This window comes from Bombus affinis, chromosome 17, assembly GCF_024516045.1.
Source record: "Bombus affinis isolate iyBomAffi1 chromosome 17, iyBomAffi1.2, whole genome shotgun sequence".
Taxonomy (NCBI): Eukaryota; Metazoa; Arthropoda; class Insecta; order Hymenoptera; family Apidae; genus Bombus; species Bombus affinis.
Genome location: NC_066360.1, coordinates 5,817,382 through 5,839,163, shown reverse-complemented (window position 1 = coordinate 5,839,163; position 21,782 = coordinate 5,817,382). Strand labels below are relative to the sequence as shown.

General features: G+C 37.8%; 2 protein-coding genes, 2 long non-coding RNA genes and 1 other non-coding gene across 13 annotated transcripts in view; 3 read left to right on the top strand and 2 right to left on the bottom strand.

Annotated features, from left to right (window-relative positions):
* Positions 1 to 232: 232 nt before the first annotated feature.
* LOC126926179 (uncharacterized) lies at positions 233 to 1,975 on the bottom strand. The gene is made up of 2 exons (XR_007714419.1): positions 1,562 to 1,975; positions 233 to 1,141 (listed from the first exon to the last, which is right to left on the bottom strand). It is a non-coding gene; the product is annotated as an uncharacterized LOC126926179 (long non-coding RNA).
* A 1,880-nt stretch (positions 1,976 to 3,855) lies between these two features.
* Positions 3,856 to 21,782, bottom strand: part of LOC126926169 (telomerase reverse transcriptase-like) — a 57,286-nt gene continuing 39,359 nt past the window's right edge. Inside the window, exons 1-11 of one of the 9 annotated variants that reach the window (XM_050742297.1) lie at positions 10,448 to 10,523; positions 10,266 to 10,348; positions 9,715 to 10,096; positions 8,989 to 9,551; positions 8,573 to 8,910; positions 8,283 to 8,491; positions 7,962 to 8,209; positions 7,666 to 7,859; positions 7,354 to 7,581; positions 6,986 to 7,236; positions 3,856 to 4,116 (exon numbers count right to left, since the gene is read on the bottom strand). In XM_050742297.1, the coding sequence (XP_050598254.1) occupies positions 3,941 to 4,116; positions 6,986 to 7,236; positions 7,354 to 7,581; positions 7,666 to 7,859; positions 7,962 to 8,209; positions 8,283 to 8,491; positions 8,573 to 8,910; positions 8,989 to 9,551; positions 9,715 to 9,748 (2,241 nt within the window). In that variant the 5' untranslated portion in view covers positions 9,749 to 10,096; positions 10,266 to 10,348; positions 10,448 to 10,523 and the 3' untranslated portion in view covers positions 3,856 to 3,940. Of the gene's footprint in view, positions 4,117 to 6,659; positions 6,806 to 6,985; positions 7,237 to 7,353; positions 7,582 to 7,665; positions 7,860 to 7,961; positions 8,210 to 8,282; positions 8,492 to 8,572; positions 8,911 to 8,988; positions 9,552 to 9,714; positions 10,234 to 10,265; positions 10,376 to 10,407; positions 10,596 to 21,782 lie in introns of those variants that run through there. The other 8 variants (XM_050742302.1, XM_050742300.1, XM_050742303.1 and 5 more) reach the window with 8 other exon arrangements.
* On the top strand, positions 5,904 to 7,203 carry LOC126926181 (uncharacterized). The gene is made up of 3 exons (XR_007714421.1): positions 5,904 to 6,351; positions 6,424 to 6,548; positions 6,696 to 7,203. It is a non-coding gene; the product is annotated as an uncharacterized LOC126926181 (long non-coding RNA).
* Positions 12,462 to 12,567, top strand: LOC126926408 (U6atac minor spliceosomal RNA). The gene has a single exon (XR_007714541.1). It is a non-coding gene; the product is annotated as a U6atac minor spliceosomal RNA (small nuclear RNA).
* Positions 18,470 to 19,768, top strand: LOC126926387 (uncharacterized). The gene has a single exon (XM_050742710.1). The coding sequence runs from the start codon at positions 18,470 to 18,472 to the stop codon at positions 19,766 to 19,768; it is 1,299 nt and encodes a 432-aa protein (XP_050598667.1).

The following is a 21,782-nucleotide window of genomic DNA, read 5'->3' as shown; positions in this document are numbered from 1 at the left end:
GATATTTGGTACAATTCTCATAGTTCTTTAAAGTTTTTTTAGAAACTAGTTCTAATCAAGCAACAATCAATGAGAAATGATGTGTAATTGTTTCCTTCGCTCATTTATTTGGTACGTAGCGTATTTGCGGCCACGCTGTGATACAACCACTTTTGTAATCACGATACAAAGGTTCAGATTACGTTTAACACTATCGTGTGGTTCATACAATAAATTTTAAATTTTGTAAAGCTTAATTTTAATTTAGCTTCTTTATTAGATCAATCATTTTTTATTTCAACCCTCGGACCGAGTCTTTTTTTTTATAATATATTTTTCCGTTATAAATTCCGCCCTGCTTTCTATATCCATTATGCCAGCCTTTATGTTCATTATATTTGATGGAGTTATGATTCTATAACCTATCGCTGCTCTTAGATCTGCATGGTGTAGTTTGTCTGTTTGTACTCTATTTCTATCAGTGGACTTGTAAAAGAATTGAATATATAGATTTCCATTGTGCCCCTGTTTCTCCATCCATTACTTTGTTCCTTTCTGTCCCGTCTACTAATCTGTTGTTTATAATTTTTTCCAGTATCTTTCCTATGCAATCCGTCAAGGTTATTGATCTCAATACTTTTTTTTCAGTTTCTTTAGGAAAATTATTACATTTTTTCTTGCATTCATTAGATATCTTGTATTTTTCCAAATCTCATTGTGGATTTTTATTCAGATATTCCCGTAGCATATACTTGTTCTTGTAAAATTTTGGAATCTATCCTATTATTACCTGGGGCTGATTTTCTCTGCGCTTTGTCTATGGTACATATCTATCTCCTCCTTTGTAATGCTTGAGCGCGCTGAATTCTATACGGTTGTAGGCCTCCGACGCGCATTATTCGCATCACTGTCCAGTGAGACACTACTACACCTCAAGTTGTGCTTCATATATTCATTAATGGAAAAGCACGAACGAGAGCGATAACAGATTCTTCTTTACACTAATGGACGCGAATTGATCTTTTCTGTGATCTCGACCAGACTATGGGTGTAGAATCACATTATGATGGTCGCATTATGTAATTTTCTCACACCCTGTACAAGACATGTATATCTTCGTGTATTGCATAATTAAAGATTTAAAGCTACCAAGTCAGGAGATCTGAAACAACGTCATGCCATCGTTCACTTACATCGATCTTTTTGCATGTCTTACTATTATTATTATTTATTTAATTTCGATCTCATCAATTTAGAAATGAATTTGACTTACAACTTCTTTCATTCATCCTTTCATACTTATATTTGCTTTGCTATTGCTTCTTGGTTAACTAATTACTTATTTAGTTAACCTATTCTACTCTATTTCTACTCTATTTCTACTTTATCATTACCTAACCCTAGCTTTGGTTTTGTTTATCTTCCTTTTTTTCTAAATCCCTTAGCCATTTTATTGTTTCTTTGCAGTATCTTCCGTCTCCTACGTTTCTCAGGCCATCTCTCAGTCTAATAATAATAATAATAATAATAAAAAAAAAAAAAAAATAAAAAAAAATCTCAGTCTATCTACTTTCATACTTACACTTTCCTTTGTTTTCTTCTAGTTAGAATCTGCCCGCATCTTCTACACTACTGCATCTTAACCTCGTTTACCTACTATTATTACATATAACCTACTATTATTTAATCTATTATAATGCAGGTGCCCACGCACCTGGTTATCTCTCCTCGTCAATTCCGCATAAATGTATTCTTCCTTCCTCATTCCCTCTCTCTGTTTCCCTCTAAAGCCATTCCTATTTAACTACTTTATTCGCTCCCTAATACCTTGGTCTTTAATTTTCCATCTCTTACTTCCTCTATATTTCTCTTGATAATATCCTGCCTTCTGACTTTAGCACCTCTCCCTCGAACTTAGACGCCCTAATGCCTATCCTCAATTCTTACATTTTTACCTTTTCTAGTGTTATATAGTTTGAGGTACGCTTATCAAGCTTTAAACATTAGTGTGTCTTATTACTCTTCCTATCTAGGAAATAATTCATTCGGATGAAAGCCCTGTGAACAATTGCATATACGAAACTATGCATAATACTATGTATTGTATTTGTCGGTAAATCCATGAATATACGTTCGGTTGGCGGTCGGCTGCAACATAGATGCGGTTATCTATCAAAGAATTCCGCAAAGAAACAAAAGAGGCCGGCTTAAAACGATGCTTTTGTCACGTAAATTTGAAGGTTTGCTTAATATATTTACTATATTTCGTAAATTCATATATTTAATACTGTACATATAATTTTATAAAAATAGAAATATAGAATATATAAATATGATAAAACAAGAAGGTTAAGTCGTAACACAACTATTAACTTTCTTTTTTTATTAAACTTTACTATGAATTCAATAATCACAATCACAATTCACAACTTTAGAACCTAGTTACACTGATGGGTATGTATAAATCAAGTACGCGATTGGTCTAAGGGTAGAAACCGGTAAAGATATGTTGACTTTTCTAAAGATAGAAAATAAGTGAAGTTTAGTGACGATGTTGTGGCGGAGGAAAGCTAGGGGTGGGTGTGTTTAAGGACACGGGACCATCAGATTTGTTGATGACAATTTTGGTTAGGAAAGTGAGGGTAATAGACACCGCTTTCGATTGAATAATAAGAAAGTTGGTGGACCAGGAAGGGTTTTAGCCGTCCTCTAGAGAAAGTTGCTAACGGAAAATACCGAACGTGAGAAAAACCACCTTTCCCGTGTCAACACATAGTAAACAATAAATGTAAAGGGCCACTTAAAATAAAAGATATTTGTGTAGTATCGGAGAAATTTAGGTATAAATTTTTCCTGATACTATTTATAATTTATTTACAATAAATAAACAGATATTAATTAGACAGAAAACGATGGTTGTTTAACTTAAACTAAATGCAACAATCTTATTTTACTTCAACTACTCTCGAACTCGACAACGCTAACAACTCTACTCTTCGACTTCTCGACTCACTCACACTTCTCGATTCACACACTTTGACCTCTCGGTCAACACTCTTTGAACCCAAATCGTCCCCCTCCATTAGCGTTATTTTTTTCTCTCTTTAATCTCATCATGCCAACGCTCCGCAAGAACTAGGTGACCTTTCGACTAACTCTAACCTCTCTAACTCTAACTTTCGACTTCTCGACTAACTCTAACCTCTCGACTCACTCTAACCTCTCGACTCACTCTCATTTCTCAATTCACACACTTTGACCTCTTTGAACCCAAATCGTCCCCCTCCATTAGCGTTATTTTTTTCTCTCTTTAATCTCATCATGCCAACGCTCCGCAAGAACTAGGTGACCTTAGTCACATAGGCTTTTTTCCTATGTAAACTAACAACTGAAGGACAGACGACACTGTTTTGATCGATCTTTAATCAGGCTTTTTTACGATACTACACTTGTTTGGTCTGAGGGACCTTAACTATGAAAATGCCAAGACCCATGGTGGGTCCTTAAGACTATTGTGGGTACGCGCCAAGGATGTGTAGACATCTGGCTATCATCTTGCCCGCGGTGTGTGGCCTCGTCTTTGATGTGGTTTGATGTTACACTTTCTTTTCAATAGGAACTTTATTTTAAACAGACTATCACGTGACACGTGAACGTTGCAACAACGCAGCATAATTATAGTTATAATACATATATTATAATCATAATTATTTGATAATAATATATTGATTGACAACGTTGTCATGGACGGCAAATCTATATTCTAGCGCTGGACCTATCTACTCAAGAATCCATGGAAGCGTATAAATCTTCATATGCACCCTGCTGCCTAATTTACGGATGATTTTGGATAGTAATTGTTTAATATATTTAATATATTTCGTAAATTCATATATTTAATACTGTACATATAATTTTATAAAAATAGAAATATAGAATATATAAATATATTGGAATAATACTATAATTTATGAGATTTGTTTATTTGTATCTTTTTACGTTGTGAAAAGTATCTAATAAATTTTGGTTGTAAAATTTTATCCTTCATAAAGACTGTTTTGTAAGACATCCATAAGATGTGTAAAATTTTGCGATTCCATTTGTTGAAACTTAATTTATCTATTGTTTCTGTCTCACCTAAAATAAACATTGATATTTATGTACAGTTACTCACATAATCGATCAAACACTCTATCAAACAGAATAACGTTTTGGACATTGGGCCAAACGACTTGAGCTTTTTTGAAAAATTAGGGGGAACAGTTTACTAGATGGCGCGTAAAAAAGTTTTGACAAAATTGCAATCGGCCGGAATCGCAAAGAACAAAGTAGAGGTCACCCAAATAATTGTAATGAATATTTAAACTACAGATTTTTTATATTTATGTCAGTTGTACGTGTATACGTATGGGCGTTCGGCTGTAGTTGTAAACATTTTAAGGGATGATTCTTGAAGCTGAAATAAGATGAAAATCTAGAACAAAAAAGATTATGTTATCTGTTTTGTTTTTTATTAATTGCTGACAATTAACAATTGGCCGAAATATCCCTGTACATGAGCAAACCTCCTTACACGAACGAAAGTAGGTTAACCTAAGCAGCGGGGTACACAGGGATCCTTAAATAGGCAGCAGCTTACCTCGTACAAATCATAGAGAAGAAAATTAAGACATTTAAAGGCGTAAATCATCCTTCACGTTGTTTTGTAAGAAAAATCGTAGATTCATCATTATATCTGCTTACTAATTAAAATCCATAACAGCATATCGAAAACCGCCTCGTGGAATTTTCGAGTAAAGAAGATTAATGTTCCCTTTAATCCTTTGTCTCCACCAATAATTAATAAATAATAGAACATAAACAATGTTTATATAAATTTCATACACGCATCATAATCGTCTCGTTAGCGGATGTCCACAGAAAAATCACATACACATTAAATATTCTTGAGGTGCTATTAAATATGGGTAAATGCTGTTTTGCATGAATTACACATATTTTCCACTCAAATTACTGATTACTGCATATTACAATGTTCATACATACATGCACATGAAATAAAAAATGAAGAAACCAAAAGAAACTACAACGAAAATTGTTTAAAATTATATTCGAAGGATTAATTAAAGTACCGTTTTATGGAGTAATGTGTAATAATACACATTAATGTGTTCAGGTTATCTGTTAGAGGAACGCGTAGATGAATGTGTAACAGAAATATATTTGAGTATAAGTGTAAGTATATAATACAGTGTATGCTAATCCAAATCCGCACGCATATATGGGTTTTTGTATAATTCCGAAACTGGGCTATTTATACCCCGCTGCACCATCTGTACAAGTCATGTTGCAAAAAGACTATGAATCTGAGAGGCTCTTCAAATTGATTTAGTACTAGACAACTCTTAATGGCTTCGAAGACCAGGAAAGAAGTCGAATTACTTCAACATAATGTACAACCAAATGAAAAGTTATATTTATTGCGTTGAGTAGCTCTCTTAAGTTACTGCTTTCGTTGCCGAAATGATACTATTTTTGCAAGGTAATTCTAACCAATTTAAAATCACCACATCTGGTGAGGAACCTGTTCGTTTTCTCAATAGGCATACCCAACCACACAAAGAAAACGAAAGCGTTGACGAAAAATATCGTAATTTTTTTCTTTTTTTTTTTTTTAGCGGACTCTCCACTGCTACGTTGTTACGTAACCTGTTTTGGCGATTTTAGAAATTTAGTAAGAGGGTAAAACAGTTCTAGAAAGACAGAATCATTTCGCCACAGCCAATGAAAAACGTTAAGAGAATTGCATAAATATAAAGTTGAAGTTAATTGTAGATCTAATATAAGTTCAAGTTATTCTGCTGTAGATTTTTTTGGGGCCTTTTTATTTTTAGTTCTTTGAACTTATTTATTTCCTCTATTTTTGTATTCTTTGTTATTTCTTAAACTTTTTTATTTAGTTCCAACTCAAGTGATTTGGATATGTAAGGTGTGTAATGTATATAGATCGTATTGTATGTACCGTGCTTAATATGTACTTTGTTTGCGAGAAAACAGAGGCTATATTGAACGTTTATTCTACTATAAAACGATTGCTATTTTCGTTACAATTTCTCTATGAACAGTTTGTTTTTGTGTCTGTGATTTTTCTGCGGACACCCGTGGTTCAGATGATTACGGTGCGTGTATGAAATTTTTTTATTTTATTATTATTTTTATTTATTCTTTTTATAAAAGCGCAAAATGGTTTACGTCTTCAAATGTCATAATCTTCTTCTCTACGATTTGTATGAGGTAAGCGGCTGCCCATGTACCGTTCGATTTGAGGATCTCTGAGCATCCTGCTGTTTAGGTTAATCTACTTTCGTTCGTGTAAGGAGGTTTGAAATTTTTATGAAAACTGAAAACGTAATTTTTTTATTGTAGATTTTCATCTTATTTTAGCTTCAAGAATCATCTCTTAAAATATTTTATACGTGTAGCCGAACACCTATACATACCTATACATACATGCTGAAGATTTTATCGAAATAAGTTGATACGGAAACAAGCAACAACCATCGAAAGATGTAAGAATCTTTAGATTCTGAGCTAAAAGTCGTGAAAAACTGCGGTTTTTTCACTTTTAACCGTTTGTAACTTATAGAAACCGTAATCGATTGCGATTATATACTTAACATGTATATAACTAACGTATAGTTTAAATCTCATTACAGGTCCAGATTCAAAATTTGCAAAAAGAGACCTTTACTATTTTCTTCGCGATTCCGACCAATCGCATTGTTTTCAAAACTTTCTTCATACGTCATCTAGTAAACTATTCCTCCTAAATTTTCAAAAAGCTCAAGACATTTGTTCCAATTTTTAAAACGTTATTCTGTTTTATAGTGTTTGATCGGTTATGTGAGTAACTATATATAATAATATTTCGTAACATCGCATAATAATTAATAATCGAGTTAATAATTAATTATAAATTTAATAATTAATAATTAATATATCTTACCTATTAAAGATGTTTTTATAATGTGTCTTGCAATTCGTTTATCAATATTTTGCATAACTAAAAGTATACCTTGGATATTTCTTGGCTCATTATCAAATAACTCTTTTATCAAAATGCGTGTATATTCTGCCTGTAATAAGCATGCTTGTTTTATGATCCTCATTATAGTATTTTCAGAATTAATTGTTCTGTTCAAAATAAATTTTGATAATTTCAAACGTGCTATATTACTTAACCGCTTTCTTAAATATCTAAAAAAAATTTATAGTTAAAATCTGTAAGAAATACTACAAAATATACATATATTGTAATTATGTAGTAGTATACTTTTTATCATAACATTCATAATTGTTTACACAATTACTTACACTAGAGGAGGTAAATCATCCTTTTTAGAAACTTTTATTGCATGACTGAAATTAGTATGTGAATGTTTATATTCTACTTCTAAAGTAGTACAATTAATTTCATAGCCAATGTAAGTAATATTGTTCACAGCTATGTTTCCATCACAAGCCATAACATTAGTACGAGTCTTTGATGGTTTAAAGTAACAATTATACTGTGGGATACCTTCTTTTGTAAGTTGTAAAAATCTATTCCACAAAATAAAATGATTAATAAAATATATATTTTTGAACTTTTTAATTATGAACTTATTAAGCTATTTTGTATCTTACTGTCTTGCAACACTTTCACTTTCAGTGACATATAAAATGTCATCCACATATTTTATAATTTTTCCAGTTGTTAAATATGTTGACATTGCTTTATGTAATATAAAATTATAATATATATCTGATAAAACTGATGATGTAATTGCACCTTGAACAACTCCTTTTGTTATAACATGAACCTCCTCATTTATTTTTACCTATAAATCAAAATATTATGTTTTGTAAGTTCAAACACCAATTTTAAATAGTATTTATAGTATTTTAATTATATAATTTTCATAAAATTTTGTTTTTCATACTCTTTGTTGAAAAATAACTTGTGAAATTTTGTCTAATAGCCATTTTTTTTTTACTTGTTGCCATCTCATATTTGTATTTGAATATAATGTACCAGGTGCTAAAGGTAATAACAAATTTGGATCAGAGAAATATTGTTTATAACATACAATCTCCTCCATAAATTTTTTACTTTTAACTGCATAATACTTGAGTATCAAATTTTCAGGAAGATCTTTACAGAGTGATTGTATAATGTTATATAATTCCTCTATAGTATAAAATAAAAATGTTAGCACCTATTTGTAAATATATCAAATATTTAAAGTTGAGAATAATTATACCTTGTATTATAGAACCAAAAGCATTTGTTACATCACAAGACACAAAATATAAATGTGTTGTTCCTTCATTACGTTTATGTTGAACAATTGATTCCCATTCGTTTCCAAAATTAGTGTTTCCATATACTGTAGTATGCAATTGTTTTAAAAATTTAAATATTAGATTCAAATGATTTGTCTCAGGATTCTTATGGTCAATGGTATAATATCTAAAACATAATTTTTTAATCAATTTTCTTTTTAGAATATAAAACAACACACTCATGTTTAAATACAATTTGATTACACACTTTGGTTTAATGTACTCTGGCTTAAATATAGGTCGCACATCAGAATTTTTAGGAATTAATACATATCTGCCTATTGGTGGCTTCCATTCCTTACAGTTAATATCAGGTTGCAAGGTATTTGAACGTTTTCCTTTCTTAATAAATTTTCTTTGAATAGAGTTCCAAGTTGAACGCATAATATATAATCTTTCATTATTTTTAGAAGCTAATGTCATATGAAAATAAGCATACAATATCTTTAAAAGAAATCCGACAAAAAGCCATTTTACAAGTTTTGCTATAATGTACCATTGTGTCCTTGTAGTTTTAATATCTTGCAGCCATGTAATACTAGAGATCTAAAACAAATAAGTATATTTTCATACTGCAAATTCATTGAATGTAATTAATTTTGTTAAAAGGATGCTGTTACCTACATCTAATTTTTCAATAAAAGGTGTCAAATTAAATGATTTAAAGCATGGTGTGTCCAATAAGTGAAACATAGCTAGTTTTATTTTTTTTAAATTCCGTAACTTTCCAAACAGGTCCAAAGGAATTACTTTAGAGAATATAAGATCAAAAAATAACTTTAATTGCTTCTTATTAACCTGATATTCGCATTCTGACTTTACTTCACTACATTCTTGTTTTTGGGTTAAATGCTTCAGAACACTAAAATAATGGAATTTTGTATGTCTCTTTTTAAATTGCTCTAAAAGCGGAGAAACAAGTGGAATAGAACCTTCATAATCAGCAACAATATTATTTTTCATAGTTTTTTCTACAATAAACTGATATATTTCTTGTCCAGTCTCAACCTTGTTGAAAAGACATTCTTTCAAACTTGTATAACTTTTATAACTTGGTAAACATGAAGATGTATTATACAAAGAAATAGTTAATTCTTTCTTCATATACTGTAAATTATAATACACATTTTTTTTAGGAAACATTTTCCTTTTTTTTGTTTTAGTCTTAGTTTTTATTTGAGTTGAATCTAGAATAATAATTTATTACTATTGATCCATATTATGACATTTCTAACTTTTAATTATATTAAATTTACGTAAGTTTAGGTATGCTTAATGACATAAATGACATAAAATTATCAAAGCTTATTTGAAATATCATAAATATGATATTTAGTATGTAATACATACGATTTTTTGCACTTTGTGTGGTAAAATGATCCATCGCTTGTATTTTATAATTAAAACGTCAGTATTGTTTACGTCAGTAAACTGCCAATATTTCTTAATACAAAGGGAGTCCAAATATCAAACACTGGTATCAAGGTATACAAACTGCTTGATTAAGATTAAGAAAATCTTTACATGCATATGCGCATTAACTCCTCGCCGATGAGATACCGGCAACACGTGCTTAACATTACAGGCGAAGAGTAGAAAAGACAAGACATGCAATAGTTTTTCGCGTTCCTTGTCCTGCAGGTCACTTGACGTCCTTACCATTTTTGTGTCACATGCGACGTTATCGATTCGATATAGTAGCGGTTTGAATTAAAATTAAAGCTAAAGTCTTCTAAGAAATTACAAATTTAATATGGAAAAGATATTCTATAATCGCAAAGGAAGTATTGAATTTTATACTTATATATATATATACTACTCAGAAAATAGCAACACAATCTATAAATAACTTAAACAGACAATTTAAGGTCATGAAAAGAGAAAAAAAGCAACTAACTTACATGTTTACACATTACATGATGCTTGCGATATTTTACAATATTCCAGGGTGTCCCATGATGAGTGTTAATAACTTACTTGTTGCCTAATAGAAGAAAAAAGAATTTGAAATGATATGTTATAAAAGATTATATACATATACACCTTTTATTTGGAGAGGAGGGGAAAATGCAATTATGCATACCCGGGGAGCACGTTAGTGCCTCCGCTGATGCAGATCTGCATCGTGTGCTCCCTGCTTCCGCATTTCCTGCACTGCTCTTTGCCCGGATTTATTACCGAGCATCTCGATGCGTTATGAGGTGCTATAGATGCCCTAACATATCGTATCTATAGCACCTCTATATATTCGGGAGAATTCTGACTGTAGCTATCGTCAGCGGCGTCCTGATTTTATAATGTTATAATAACGGCATTCTCCTGACCTTGCGCCTTCAGATTACCATTTATTTCGTTCCATGCAGAACTCCTTAAATGGTAGTTTTTAATGACGCTGATGATGTAAAATCACATTTAATTCAGTCTTTGCTGGTAAAAATCAGAAGTTTTATAGACATGGAATTATGAAACTGCCTGAAAGATGACAAAAGGTCATCGACAAAAACGGACAATATCTAATTGAATAAAGTTATATTTTTAAGCAAAAATGTTGAATTTTCATTCTTATTTGTATTTACTATATACATTTAGTTGCCAACCCAATATATGCCTGGTAATATAGGTATAGAAATTTTGGATTGCAGGTTGTGCAGTTCTGAAATTGATATCACTTTTCAAATAGTAGTATTCAAGAAATATTGATACTTTTATCGCATTCTAAATATATAATAATATTTTGGAATATTAATATTTGGAACTGCGGTTTCAATTAAATATATCAAAAATTGATACTATTTGTCGACAACATTCCTATACTGCTACGAAATCTTGTGTTTTATCTTAACTCAATATATGATTTATTAGAAAAAATTGAATAACTTCTTATGCAGCAAGTTCAAATTTCTTTATGGATTATAGAATTTTCTATGGAAATAAGCGTCGAGAAAATGTAAACCAATTAAGTGTATTTTGAGTTTCTTTTACAACATTTGAAATTTGATATAACTTACTTTCAAACTGATTGTGTTTTATTTCAATCAATGCGATCAGTTTCAAAGATCTTTTTGTAAAATTAATATCTTTATTGGCGTTGTTTTTTTTTTTTTTTAATAATAATTATGCTGTAGTGAATTCAAAATATAAATCTCAGAGTTGAAACACGTTACAATTGGAATATTAGTATTCAAGTACTTATAAATAAAATAAATATTACGTAACGCTATAATTAATCGATTAAAAGAACTATCATGCGAATTAAATTGGTACCTATAGAATTATGGCTGTAACTTAAAAGGAAACCGAAATTTAAGAAACAAATACATATAGTATGTAATATAAGATATTTAAAGAGAAAATAAACTTAATCAGGATCTAAACGAAAAATCGTTTGTAAGAAATGTAATAGTTTTAAATAAAGCTATACAACAAATTATATAATAACTATACAATAACTCTACAATAATTCGCAATATCAAAATAATCGTATTTGATATTGTTTAATTATTATTTCAAGTATTAATATTTTACAAAATGTATATAGAAGTTTATCGATTAGGCTATAAATAGATAAGAAGCACTATAACTTTTAAAGGACAGGCTGAAAAAATAATAAATCGCAATTTTTTAGCACAATTTATTAATATCACTCAGTTTACATGATATAAAAGTATATGTCGGAGAGCCACTAGGATTTGAGGTGTGGCGGTGTAGCCAGCTACGCTCGTTAAAGCCCAGAACTGAAGGCGACGCGTGGTGTGTGTGGCGAGTTCGAATCCTCGGAAGGGATAAACGATTAATGATAAACCCCATTATACAATTTTTCTGAAAAGAAAAATATGCAACAGGCAAGTGACAGCCCCGCTCTTGCAGTATTGTTGTAGGTGCGTATCTTCTGGGAGTGCATCTTAGTAAAGGGTGCTTGATGATGTTAGGCACTCAGGGGCCCGAGGAAACTCGCGCACTGGCTACTGATCCCCCGCCCGTGGAGGTTTTAGCCGGTAAGAATCCGGCACTACCTTATGCCCCACCACTTTGAATGGGTATTAAGGTGTCTATGAAGATTTCCTCCACGAAAAAAAAAAAAAAAAAAAATTTTTTTTGTGTAGTATGAAAGGAGAAACGTTTAGCACTCCCCTAGACAAGGATGGAACACATATAAATGGTAAGGCACTGTCGCCTTTCGGCGGCACTTACCAAATTTTTTTTTAGGGAGCATGAGGCGGGCATGGGTTCTCGGGGCGTAGGACCACGCCCCGGGAAACCCCGATGGATCTGATGTTCCTCTATAGTCGGGTGGCGGCTGGTCGGTGCCTCTGGTACCCGTCAGTTCGCTGATCCGGTGCGGGGAACTTCGGAGAAGTTGGTGGACCCATGCCTGTCAAGACCACTCACCTCACCTTCTCGTGGGGCTCCCTGTCACCCTGCACCGGACCTTTCCGGGGCAGGGTGCGAAAGAGTGAGTGACACCAGGACGGATTCCCGATGACGACCCGGCGAAAACAAAAAATTAAACTATGGAAGAGTCGACAAGAGAAAAAAACACGTACAGTGCAGGGGAGGGAGTCCCCAGTACCGGCGTAGTCGGGGGTAGTCAAGTGGGCCCCACTACGTCGTCATCACACGACCACGGCCGCTCGGGGGTGGACCGCCAGGCCCCCGAACGTGTTATCACGCCTGGCGAGGCTAGGAGCGTATACTCGGAGGAAGATATGGAACCTCCGAGAACTCCGAGGACGAGAAGCAGGAGCCGGTCGGGCAGTGTCTTTCTCGCGCCGGCCCCGGTAGACGAAGCCACAACATCTACGGCAGGAGGATCGCGCGCGCGAACGAGGTCGGACGACGAAGAATCGGTAGCCTCGTTCGCGTCCCGCTCATCGCTGGCATCGACCGCATCCAGGGGGAAGAGGAGGAAGCTGGCGACATCAGCTACCCTGGAAGTCTCCAAAGATCTGGAGATTCGAGTGAGGACAAGCTCGGCCGCGGACGTCAGCGCGGAATTAACGAGACACGTGTCCGAAATCATGAGGGTGGCGACCACATCGTCCAACCTCACGGGCACGTACATCAAAGCGCTGAAGGAAGCGGCGAGCTATATCACGGCCGCATGGAAGAACGAGGCCCCGCGAAGGAGAGAACAAGCGGGCAGCAGCGGCAACAGCGCGGCGATGAGGCTGGTGGAGGCGAGACTGTCCGCGCTAGAGGAGGAGAATGCCGCCCTCAGGAGAGAGCTGGCAAGAAGGTCTATGCCCGCGTTCGAATACACGCGATGCAGCGGTGCCGACGCGGACCGCCCCCGAGACGAGGCTGCTACTCAAGGAGCGCGACTCGACGCCCTCGAGAGAAAGCTGGAAGAGTTGGGTCCCTCCATAATGAAGATGATGGAGAGACAATTCGGGAGTCTGTTGCAACAACAACGGCAACAGCAACAAAGTACTCCCGAAACCCGACGGAACGCGGAACACTCTGCTACTCGTCCCCCCGCCCACGCAAACCCCCCGCCGCCCCCGAGGACTCAGAAGGACGGCGGGTGGAGCGTGGTGGTAGGGAGAAAAAGTAAGAAGGGGCGGAAAGAGACGAACACCGCCAAAAGGAAGATGGACGCCACGAGAAGAGATGAGAAGACCCGACCATCTGTGGCAGTCCAAAAACTGCGGGCGGATAGAATGGAAGGCGCGCCGAAATCGCGCAGCGGTGGCTCCGTTAAAACGCCGAAGAGGAAAGGAAAGACGTCGCCGACAGTCACGCTCCCTCGCGCACCGCGCACATCCGCGGTAACTCTGACGCTTAACGAGGGAGCCAACATGTCGTACGCCGACGTCGTTACGACGGCCAGGAGAGCCATCCCCCTCGGTGAGATAGGCGTGCAAGCCGTCACCATGAAGAAGGCGGTGACGGGCGCCATCGTCATTAGAGTCCCGGGGGACAAGGACAGGGAAAAGGCGTCGATCTTGGCGACGCGCCTGGCGGGTGTTCTGGACCCAACCAAGGTAAAGGTCGGAACCCCCATGATTAAGGCGGAGTTGAGAATCACCAACGTGGACATCTCGATGGACAAGGAGGAGCTGCGTCAAGCACTGGCCTTGGCCGCGGGATGCGGCAGCGAGGATGTCCAGATTGGTGAGATCGGCGTCTCCAGGGGAGGACTCGGATCGGCATGGATCAAGTGCCCGGCGGCCGGTGCCCGCAAGCTAGCCCAGGCGGGCAAGGTGGTCTTGGGGTGGTCCATCGCGAGGGTCTCTGCTATACCGAAGAGGCCCTTGCAATGTTTCAAGTGCCTGGAGTTGGGGCACGTACGGGCGACTTGTACGTCCACCGAGGATAGAAGCCATCTCTGCTATAGGTGCGGAGGAAGCGGGCACCGCGCCAGAGGATGTCCCGCCTCCGCGCCGAAATGTCCCCTATGCGAGCGGCTGGGAGCTCCATCGGGACACAGGATGGGCGGGGTGGCATGCAACCCCCCGAAAGCCAAGAGAAAGAGGAAACGGCCTACTCAACAGTCTGCCGCCGCCGCCGGCGCCGCTGCTGCTACCATCGCCAGCGGCAACGAGAACCAAGGCGGAAACGTCAACAGGGCAGCATCACCTTCAGCAGTGACGAGTGGCCGGGAGGAGGCCATGGAGTTAGCGGAGTAATACAATCGCCTGCTCCAATGCAATGTAGGAAGAGCCAGACGGGCGCAAGACCTGCTTCTCCAGACCATCCGGGAGAATCGGGTAGCACTCGCTGTGGTGGCCGAACCATACCGCGTCCCCGACGCCCCCAACTGGATCAGGGATTCGAACGGATCGACGGCTATAACATGGTCGTCGGCGTTGAGTCCGCCCGGCGCCCTGTTGGATCGCGGTAACGGCTTCGTCGCCGTCGAGTGGAACAGGATCGCGATAGTGGGCATCTACATCTCGCCCAACAGCGGAGTGGCCGCGTTCGGCGACTCCGTTCCTGAACGAAATCGGCGACTGCGTTCGTAGATGTCTGCCCCGTCAGGTGCTCGTCCTTGGTGACTTCAACGCGCGCTCGTCGCAATGGAGGGACACCAAGACGGATTCCCGAGGTAGAATGCTGACGGACTGGGCCGCGACTCTCGGACATTACAACTATTTCTTTTTATGGAGGGCTATAGACTTTTTCATGACTTTGTTAGAAAAATGTTCGTCCCTTGACCGCGGCTACATTCGGTGACTGGTTGTCACCTCGAACCCAAACTCATTCTCATAGATTGCAGGCAATTACAATCGGGCTGAAGGACGGTGATTATTTAACTACGGCTATGGTGGAATCCAAACTACAATATTAGGGGTTTTTCCCCGGTTTCGACGGAAGGCTCCGGTGTCTCTCCATCTCCGACATATATATATAAAATATTAAACTACGATTATTATTGATTCCCGCTTTTTCTCATATCATAATAAATATGTGAAAAAAATAAATGTACTTGAATAGAAACCTTCAGATTTATCGCTGACAGACACGTTAACTACAGAAAAGTGAAAACAAAACATATATACAATAAATATAGTTATTTACATCTGCTAAAAGTTTCGAGTAATTTATTATCTGATGTTGAAATGAGTCTCATTTCTAGGAAAACTCTTTGGTTCTTTGGTTATACATACAGACATACCGATATACAGACAAGGTCGACGATAAAGCGCAAATGCCGACAAGCCGAAAGGGTCGGAAGACTTCAATAGGGCTAACGGTCATCAATATATTTCGGCATCGCAGCCATTAATCGTCTATTAGCCACCGGAGAGTCAAGAATCAAGAGTCGTTAATCGAGAGTTGTCATATCACACTACTGCATTAAGTTCACTGTAATACATCCATCTATCATTAAATTATCATATTGGATAGAAACCACTGTAAATTCTAATTTCTAATATTTCTGATAAAGAAATCCTATAATACATTCATCCATGCATTTGCTCTCTCTAGTCCGAGATATAAAACCTCAACAATTTTTTAAGCTAAAGATACTGATAGTAAGACACTTGGAAAAGTTGCTATTATTAAATGTCAGGATACTAAAGATATTACATCAAAGAATATTGCAGAGTCGTTTATAAAAAAATTAAAAGTTATTCAGTGTTCCGCCGCGCAACACATCTGCACGTCATCCCGCGCGGCTTGACAGCCAACGGTCTACGTGCCGTCCTGCGAACCTTCCATAGGCCCAAGGACCCACCATTTTTTTTTCTTTTTTATTTATTTATTAGAATATTTACAATCAATTCTCGTTGAGAATTTTCAGTAACTTAATTTGGCGTGATACAATGACATGGATTATAGTAGTTTTATATTGTTAGTTCTAGTAGAAACTAAGGATTTAATCTAGAGGGTATTTTCTTTTTAGTCTGCGGATCTGGTCTGTCGTGTCTAGTAGTTGGGTGACTAATGGGTTGTGGTATAAGCAGATATAACTCTTGCGTTATATCTGCTTCTGGACTTGTGTATTTCATCTTTGACTGTAAGTATCTTGAGGTCATGGTGGATTGTTTCGTTGGTAACATACCAGGGTGCATTTAATAGAGATCTATTGGAAGCGTTGGAGTATTTCAATGTTGGAATTACTTGCTGTTCCCCATAGTTGGATTCCGTAGGTCCAGACTGGTTTTATTACAGCCTTATAGAGCATAATTTTGTTCTGCGTGCTTAGGTTGGAGCGACGGCCAATGAGCCAATAAAATTTTTTGAGTTTGTCTGTGAGTTGCTTGGATTTGTCTAGGATATGTTGCTTCCAGGTTAATCTCCTGTCCAGAGTCATGCCCAGGTATCAGGTGTCCTTGTTGGGAACTGTTATATTGTTAATGGAGACCTGTGGGCAGGTTTGTTTTCGCAGCGTGAAGGTTACATGTGTGGATTTTTTTTCATTAATTTTGAAGCCCCATTTGTGGAACCACTTTTCCATTAAGTCGAGACCTCGCTGGAGAGTGGGTGAGGCTATTGTCGGGTTGGCGTGGGACGCTAATAGCGCTGTGTCGTCGGCAAATGTTGCTATGGTTATTCCTGTTGATATTGGTAAGTCGGCAGTGTAGATGGAGAATAGAAGGGGGACCCACCATAAAGTTGAAATTCTAACTGCATTGTTCGCATATATGGTTTAAGTCAATCTGTTTGCCAGAAAAGACTTTCTAATTCTAGAAGTGTTTTCAGCTGGTTTTTTAGAAGGGTCCTTGGGTTTATTACGCGCTCTTAAGAATTACGGAGAAAGCAGGTAGTGGCTCGACGCAAAATGGAAATGCCTAACGGAAAAGCCGGGTTTTCCCAGAAAACAAAGACATCAAACTAGCAACAGTAGTAGGAGGTTCCGTCCCCTCTCATCACTCATCAACATCGACTAACCAATGGACATCGCAGATCGTTGCCCTCACTTTACGAACGAAAAGTGTGAGCAACGAATCCGTTTTCTTCACCCCAAAAAACCACACCCACACGAGCTTTCCTCCGTAATTGCACGAGAGCAAAGAGTCAGTCTATCCAGTCAATCAGTCAGTGAGTTCAAGTCATTCAGTCAAGTCAGACTGTCGAGGTCAAGCAGTCGACGTCTATTCATTCGGTCATTCGGTTGATTCTGTTGATTCGATTCAGTCGAAGTCGGATCTATCAGATTGGCAGTCAGAATCTGAACAAGATCAAGGCAATTCCCATACTCAGCGACGATACTAGTGTGTGTGATTATACGAAGTTGTTGGAAAATATATAAGTCATAACACTGTTAATCACGGAGTTATATCATTTCAACCACCCCTATTGTCTTAACGAAAATCAGGGGATCGATCTACTCGCGGCGTCGATTATTATAATCGTAACGGGAATTTACGACTCCCGTTGACGTGTTTCATCGCGATCGCGTCTCCCCGCGATTGGTCGAATTTACATGGTCTTCGAGCCGGATCACGTGCCAGTGTCAAGTGAAGTAACCACACAGTGGCACGTGTTCCCATTGAATCCAACAGCGGAAGTGTATCACTCCATCAAGGTCAGTGACGTCAGGAGCATCACCTTCGAAGAGATATACACATTGGTCGAGGCACGCATCCAGGCAGCGTCCCGACGTAACTGAGTAATCAACTTTGAGAAGATTTCAAGTCGGTCCACATCCCGAATCATGCCGACCCCAGCTAAGATCAACAGCATAAGGAAACGACGTGATAAACTGTTCGAAGGCACGTTAACGACTGTAAGGGAACGCATCGATAGATACGAACAGTCAGGCATGCAAGAGATTGCATATTTGAGATCATCTCAAGCCCTACTCCAGGACGGGTGGAAACGATTCCTATCACTCCAGGACGAGTTGGACGATATCGAGGACGAGGACATCGTTCAGGAACGCGTAGCGTCGGAACAGTACAGTTCCCTGGACGAGAGAATACAGCGCCTCCGGGAAGGAAAGCCATCTTCAATCCCGTCGACATCTAAGGGCATCGGTTTTCCCAAAGCGAAAATGCATTTACCAGAAATGCGGCTACCAGCGTTCGACGGGAAATTCGAAAATTGGATCGCATTTTATAATATCTTCAACTCGGCTATCGACAAGAACACTTGCCTAACCACCTTGCAAAAATTCCACTGTCTGCGGGCTTCTTTAGTAGGGGAAGCCGCGAACTGTGTGAACTCTCTAGTTTTCCATGAGGAGAACTATCCGAAGGCTCTGAGCCTTCTCAAGCAGAGGTACGATTGTCCACGACGCATCGTGTCATGTCATAGCCTTGCGATCATTAACTATCCAAAGCTGACGCAGTGTTCTCCAATGACCCTAAGAGACTTGACCAATGTCGTAAGACAGAACCTTGATGCACTAACCAGTTTGGGACAATCCATAGAGGCGAATAGCATCCTTCTCGACCTCATCAGCACCAAGCTACCCGATCACGTCAGACAACAATGGGAGCTAACCTTGACCAACAAGGAGGTGCCTCAATACACCGATTTGCTGGATTACCTCGAGAATCTAGCGCTCACAGGCATATCACCCTCCGAGGTCAAGCAAATTAAACCACCGGACCAACCCAAACGAGTCCGACAGCGTAAGATACGAGGACAGACATTCACCGCATCCCGGGTCAAGAATTCCTGCCATTCTTGCAAGGGACAACACTCCATTTGGCATTGCGACGCCTTCAGAGCCAAAAGCGTCCGCGAACGCTTGAAGGAGGTCAAAAGTGCACTCTTGTGTCTGAATTGCCTGAGTGCGGGACACACAACTCGGGATTGTCATGCCGGGTCTTGTCGGGTATGTGGAGGTCGCCATCATACAATGCTACATCAGGACAGGCAAAGGGTAAGGTCGACTTCCTCCAATTCAAATCGAAGTTCCTCCCCTTCCAGCGGGAGATCATCTACATCCCCATCAAAGACTCGGAAGGCCGCTAGGAAGCACAAAAAATGTATCGACAGATATTGATACGCCCAGAAGATAGGAAATATCAATAAATTCTGTGGAGCAACTCCAACGGTGAAATCGACTCCTATCAACTTAATACCGTGACGTTTGGGTTATCAGCCGCTTTATACTTGGCCCTACGATGTCTCAAACAATTGGCAGACGACGAGGGACACCAATTCCCGCGAGCGTCACTGGTATTACAGCACGATTTCTACGTAGACGACGCCCTCACCCTCAATTTAATGCAAAGAAAGATGAGAAAGAGGCTTAAGTAAAATTAAAATAGATGGCGAAAGATTTGTTGATTATATTAAAGATTTATAAAAAAAAAAAACCAAAAAATAGTGCAGCTAATTCAACTAGTAGATAAGGTAAACGTTACACATGAATCTCAAAGTGTGTAAATAAGCTGATCTTCATTTCTGAAGGCAGTCAAATTGTTACACATATGTAGTATATAAAAAGTATTTCCATTTATATTACGTAATATAGTTAAGATATAATTATGCATTATAAGAGATTTCGTAATAAACATCAAATGCCCATGAATATTTCGTAATGCATCCAATTTGCAAAAATTGTAACTTTGAATATCTTATTCGAGTCTCAAATGTAATTCGTATTAATCAAATATGGCGCGCTTTTCTTGTTAGTTTAATGTCCCTGAGCAATAGGCAAAAACCGTACTGCGTAGAATGTGTTCACACGTGTTTGCGATAGCGTTCCTTTTGGAAAATAATACAGGTTATTGAAAAAATGTGAAATAATATTATTATAGTAGAAAATTCGTGAAATTATAGCGAAATGTTATATGTAAGATATTTTGATCTTTAACTTAAATAGAACTTCAGAGAATCTAGGTTAATGTCAAACAATGAAACGAAATTCGTTCAAATTGTTTGATATACAAACATAACTAAATATATTCGAAATAAAAGGGGATGGTGAACCTTGTCTATCTTCATCTTCGTCTATCTTCTTAGCACTCTTAATAAATCAAAATTATTTGTAATTTTGTTATTAATGGCGTAATTTGTTAGGAATGTATATAGAATAAACACTAAATAAATATTATGAATCATCTATTAGAAAAAAGTATTGAAGTGGTATGTCGTGATAGGTACGGAAGGAATACTCAGATTTTCAACAAAAAGTTTATTAACTATTAACAATCACAAGTCAACAATTTACGATCCACAATTACGATTAACTATCGAGAGTTTATAATCGCGTATCTCGGCTCGTGTTTGCTTCGCTCCGCAAACGGATTCTTTCCTTAGTTGCCCTTCGATATCCCTACTACACACGCGTTTATTAGATGTACCGCGACGGTTGCCGCGTATACATTCTTCCGAATATTCGGCGAAAGAACTGTAGGGATATCGATGGTACATTGGGCACGTCGGCCTTATGCTTTGAAGGTTATAGTGCTTTGTGTCGCGAAGCAGTTGGAAAGTTCCGTGGTCGAGTGCCGCCACAGTATAAATAACTGCCTATATTAGAATAAATCAATAGATTACCATATGTGTGTTAAAAGCAATCGTATTAACTATTAAGCACCGTGACATGCTTTCGAATTTCATGGTATTTCTCTAATGTCTCTAGTTTTTCCTTGCAATCAAATAATGACGTTCACAAAAGAAGACAAGCATTAAAATGAACGTATAAAGAGAACACATTATATCAAAATGAAACAATTGAGGTTAAGTTGCTTCTGAAAACTCATTGTACGATTTACCAGTAAATGTGACTACAAAAAAAATGATCGAAGCTAGAAAGGTAATTTAAAAATAGATTATGAAAAGTTATTGAACAGTAACGTCCGTAAATCAAACGAAGTGGGGAAATGAGAGCGAAAACGTAGCCAGAAAAGGGCAACTGCCGCAAAACAATGGCAGCTACAATTTTCGTAAATAGAATAGAATAGAAATAGAGAAATAGAGTAATGCGAAAGTTCGTTGGTAGGTCAACAAAATATATGTTTTTAACTTGTTGTTGGATATTATGTTCGAAGCAAAAAAATAAGAGTTAG

Excerpts from the sequence above, each read along its gene's own strand:
- LOC126926387 (XM_050742710.1), top strand. The coding sequence starts at position 18,470 with ATGCCGACCCCAGCTAAGATCAACAGCATAAGGAAACGACGTGATAAA.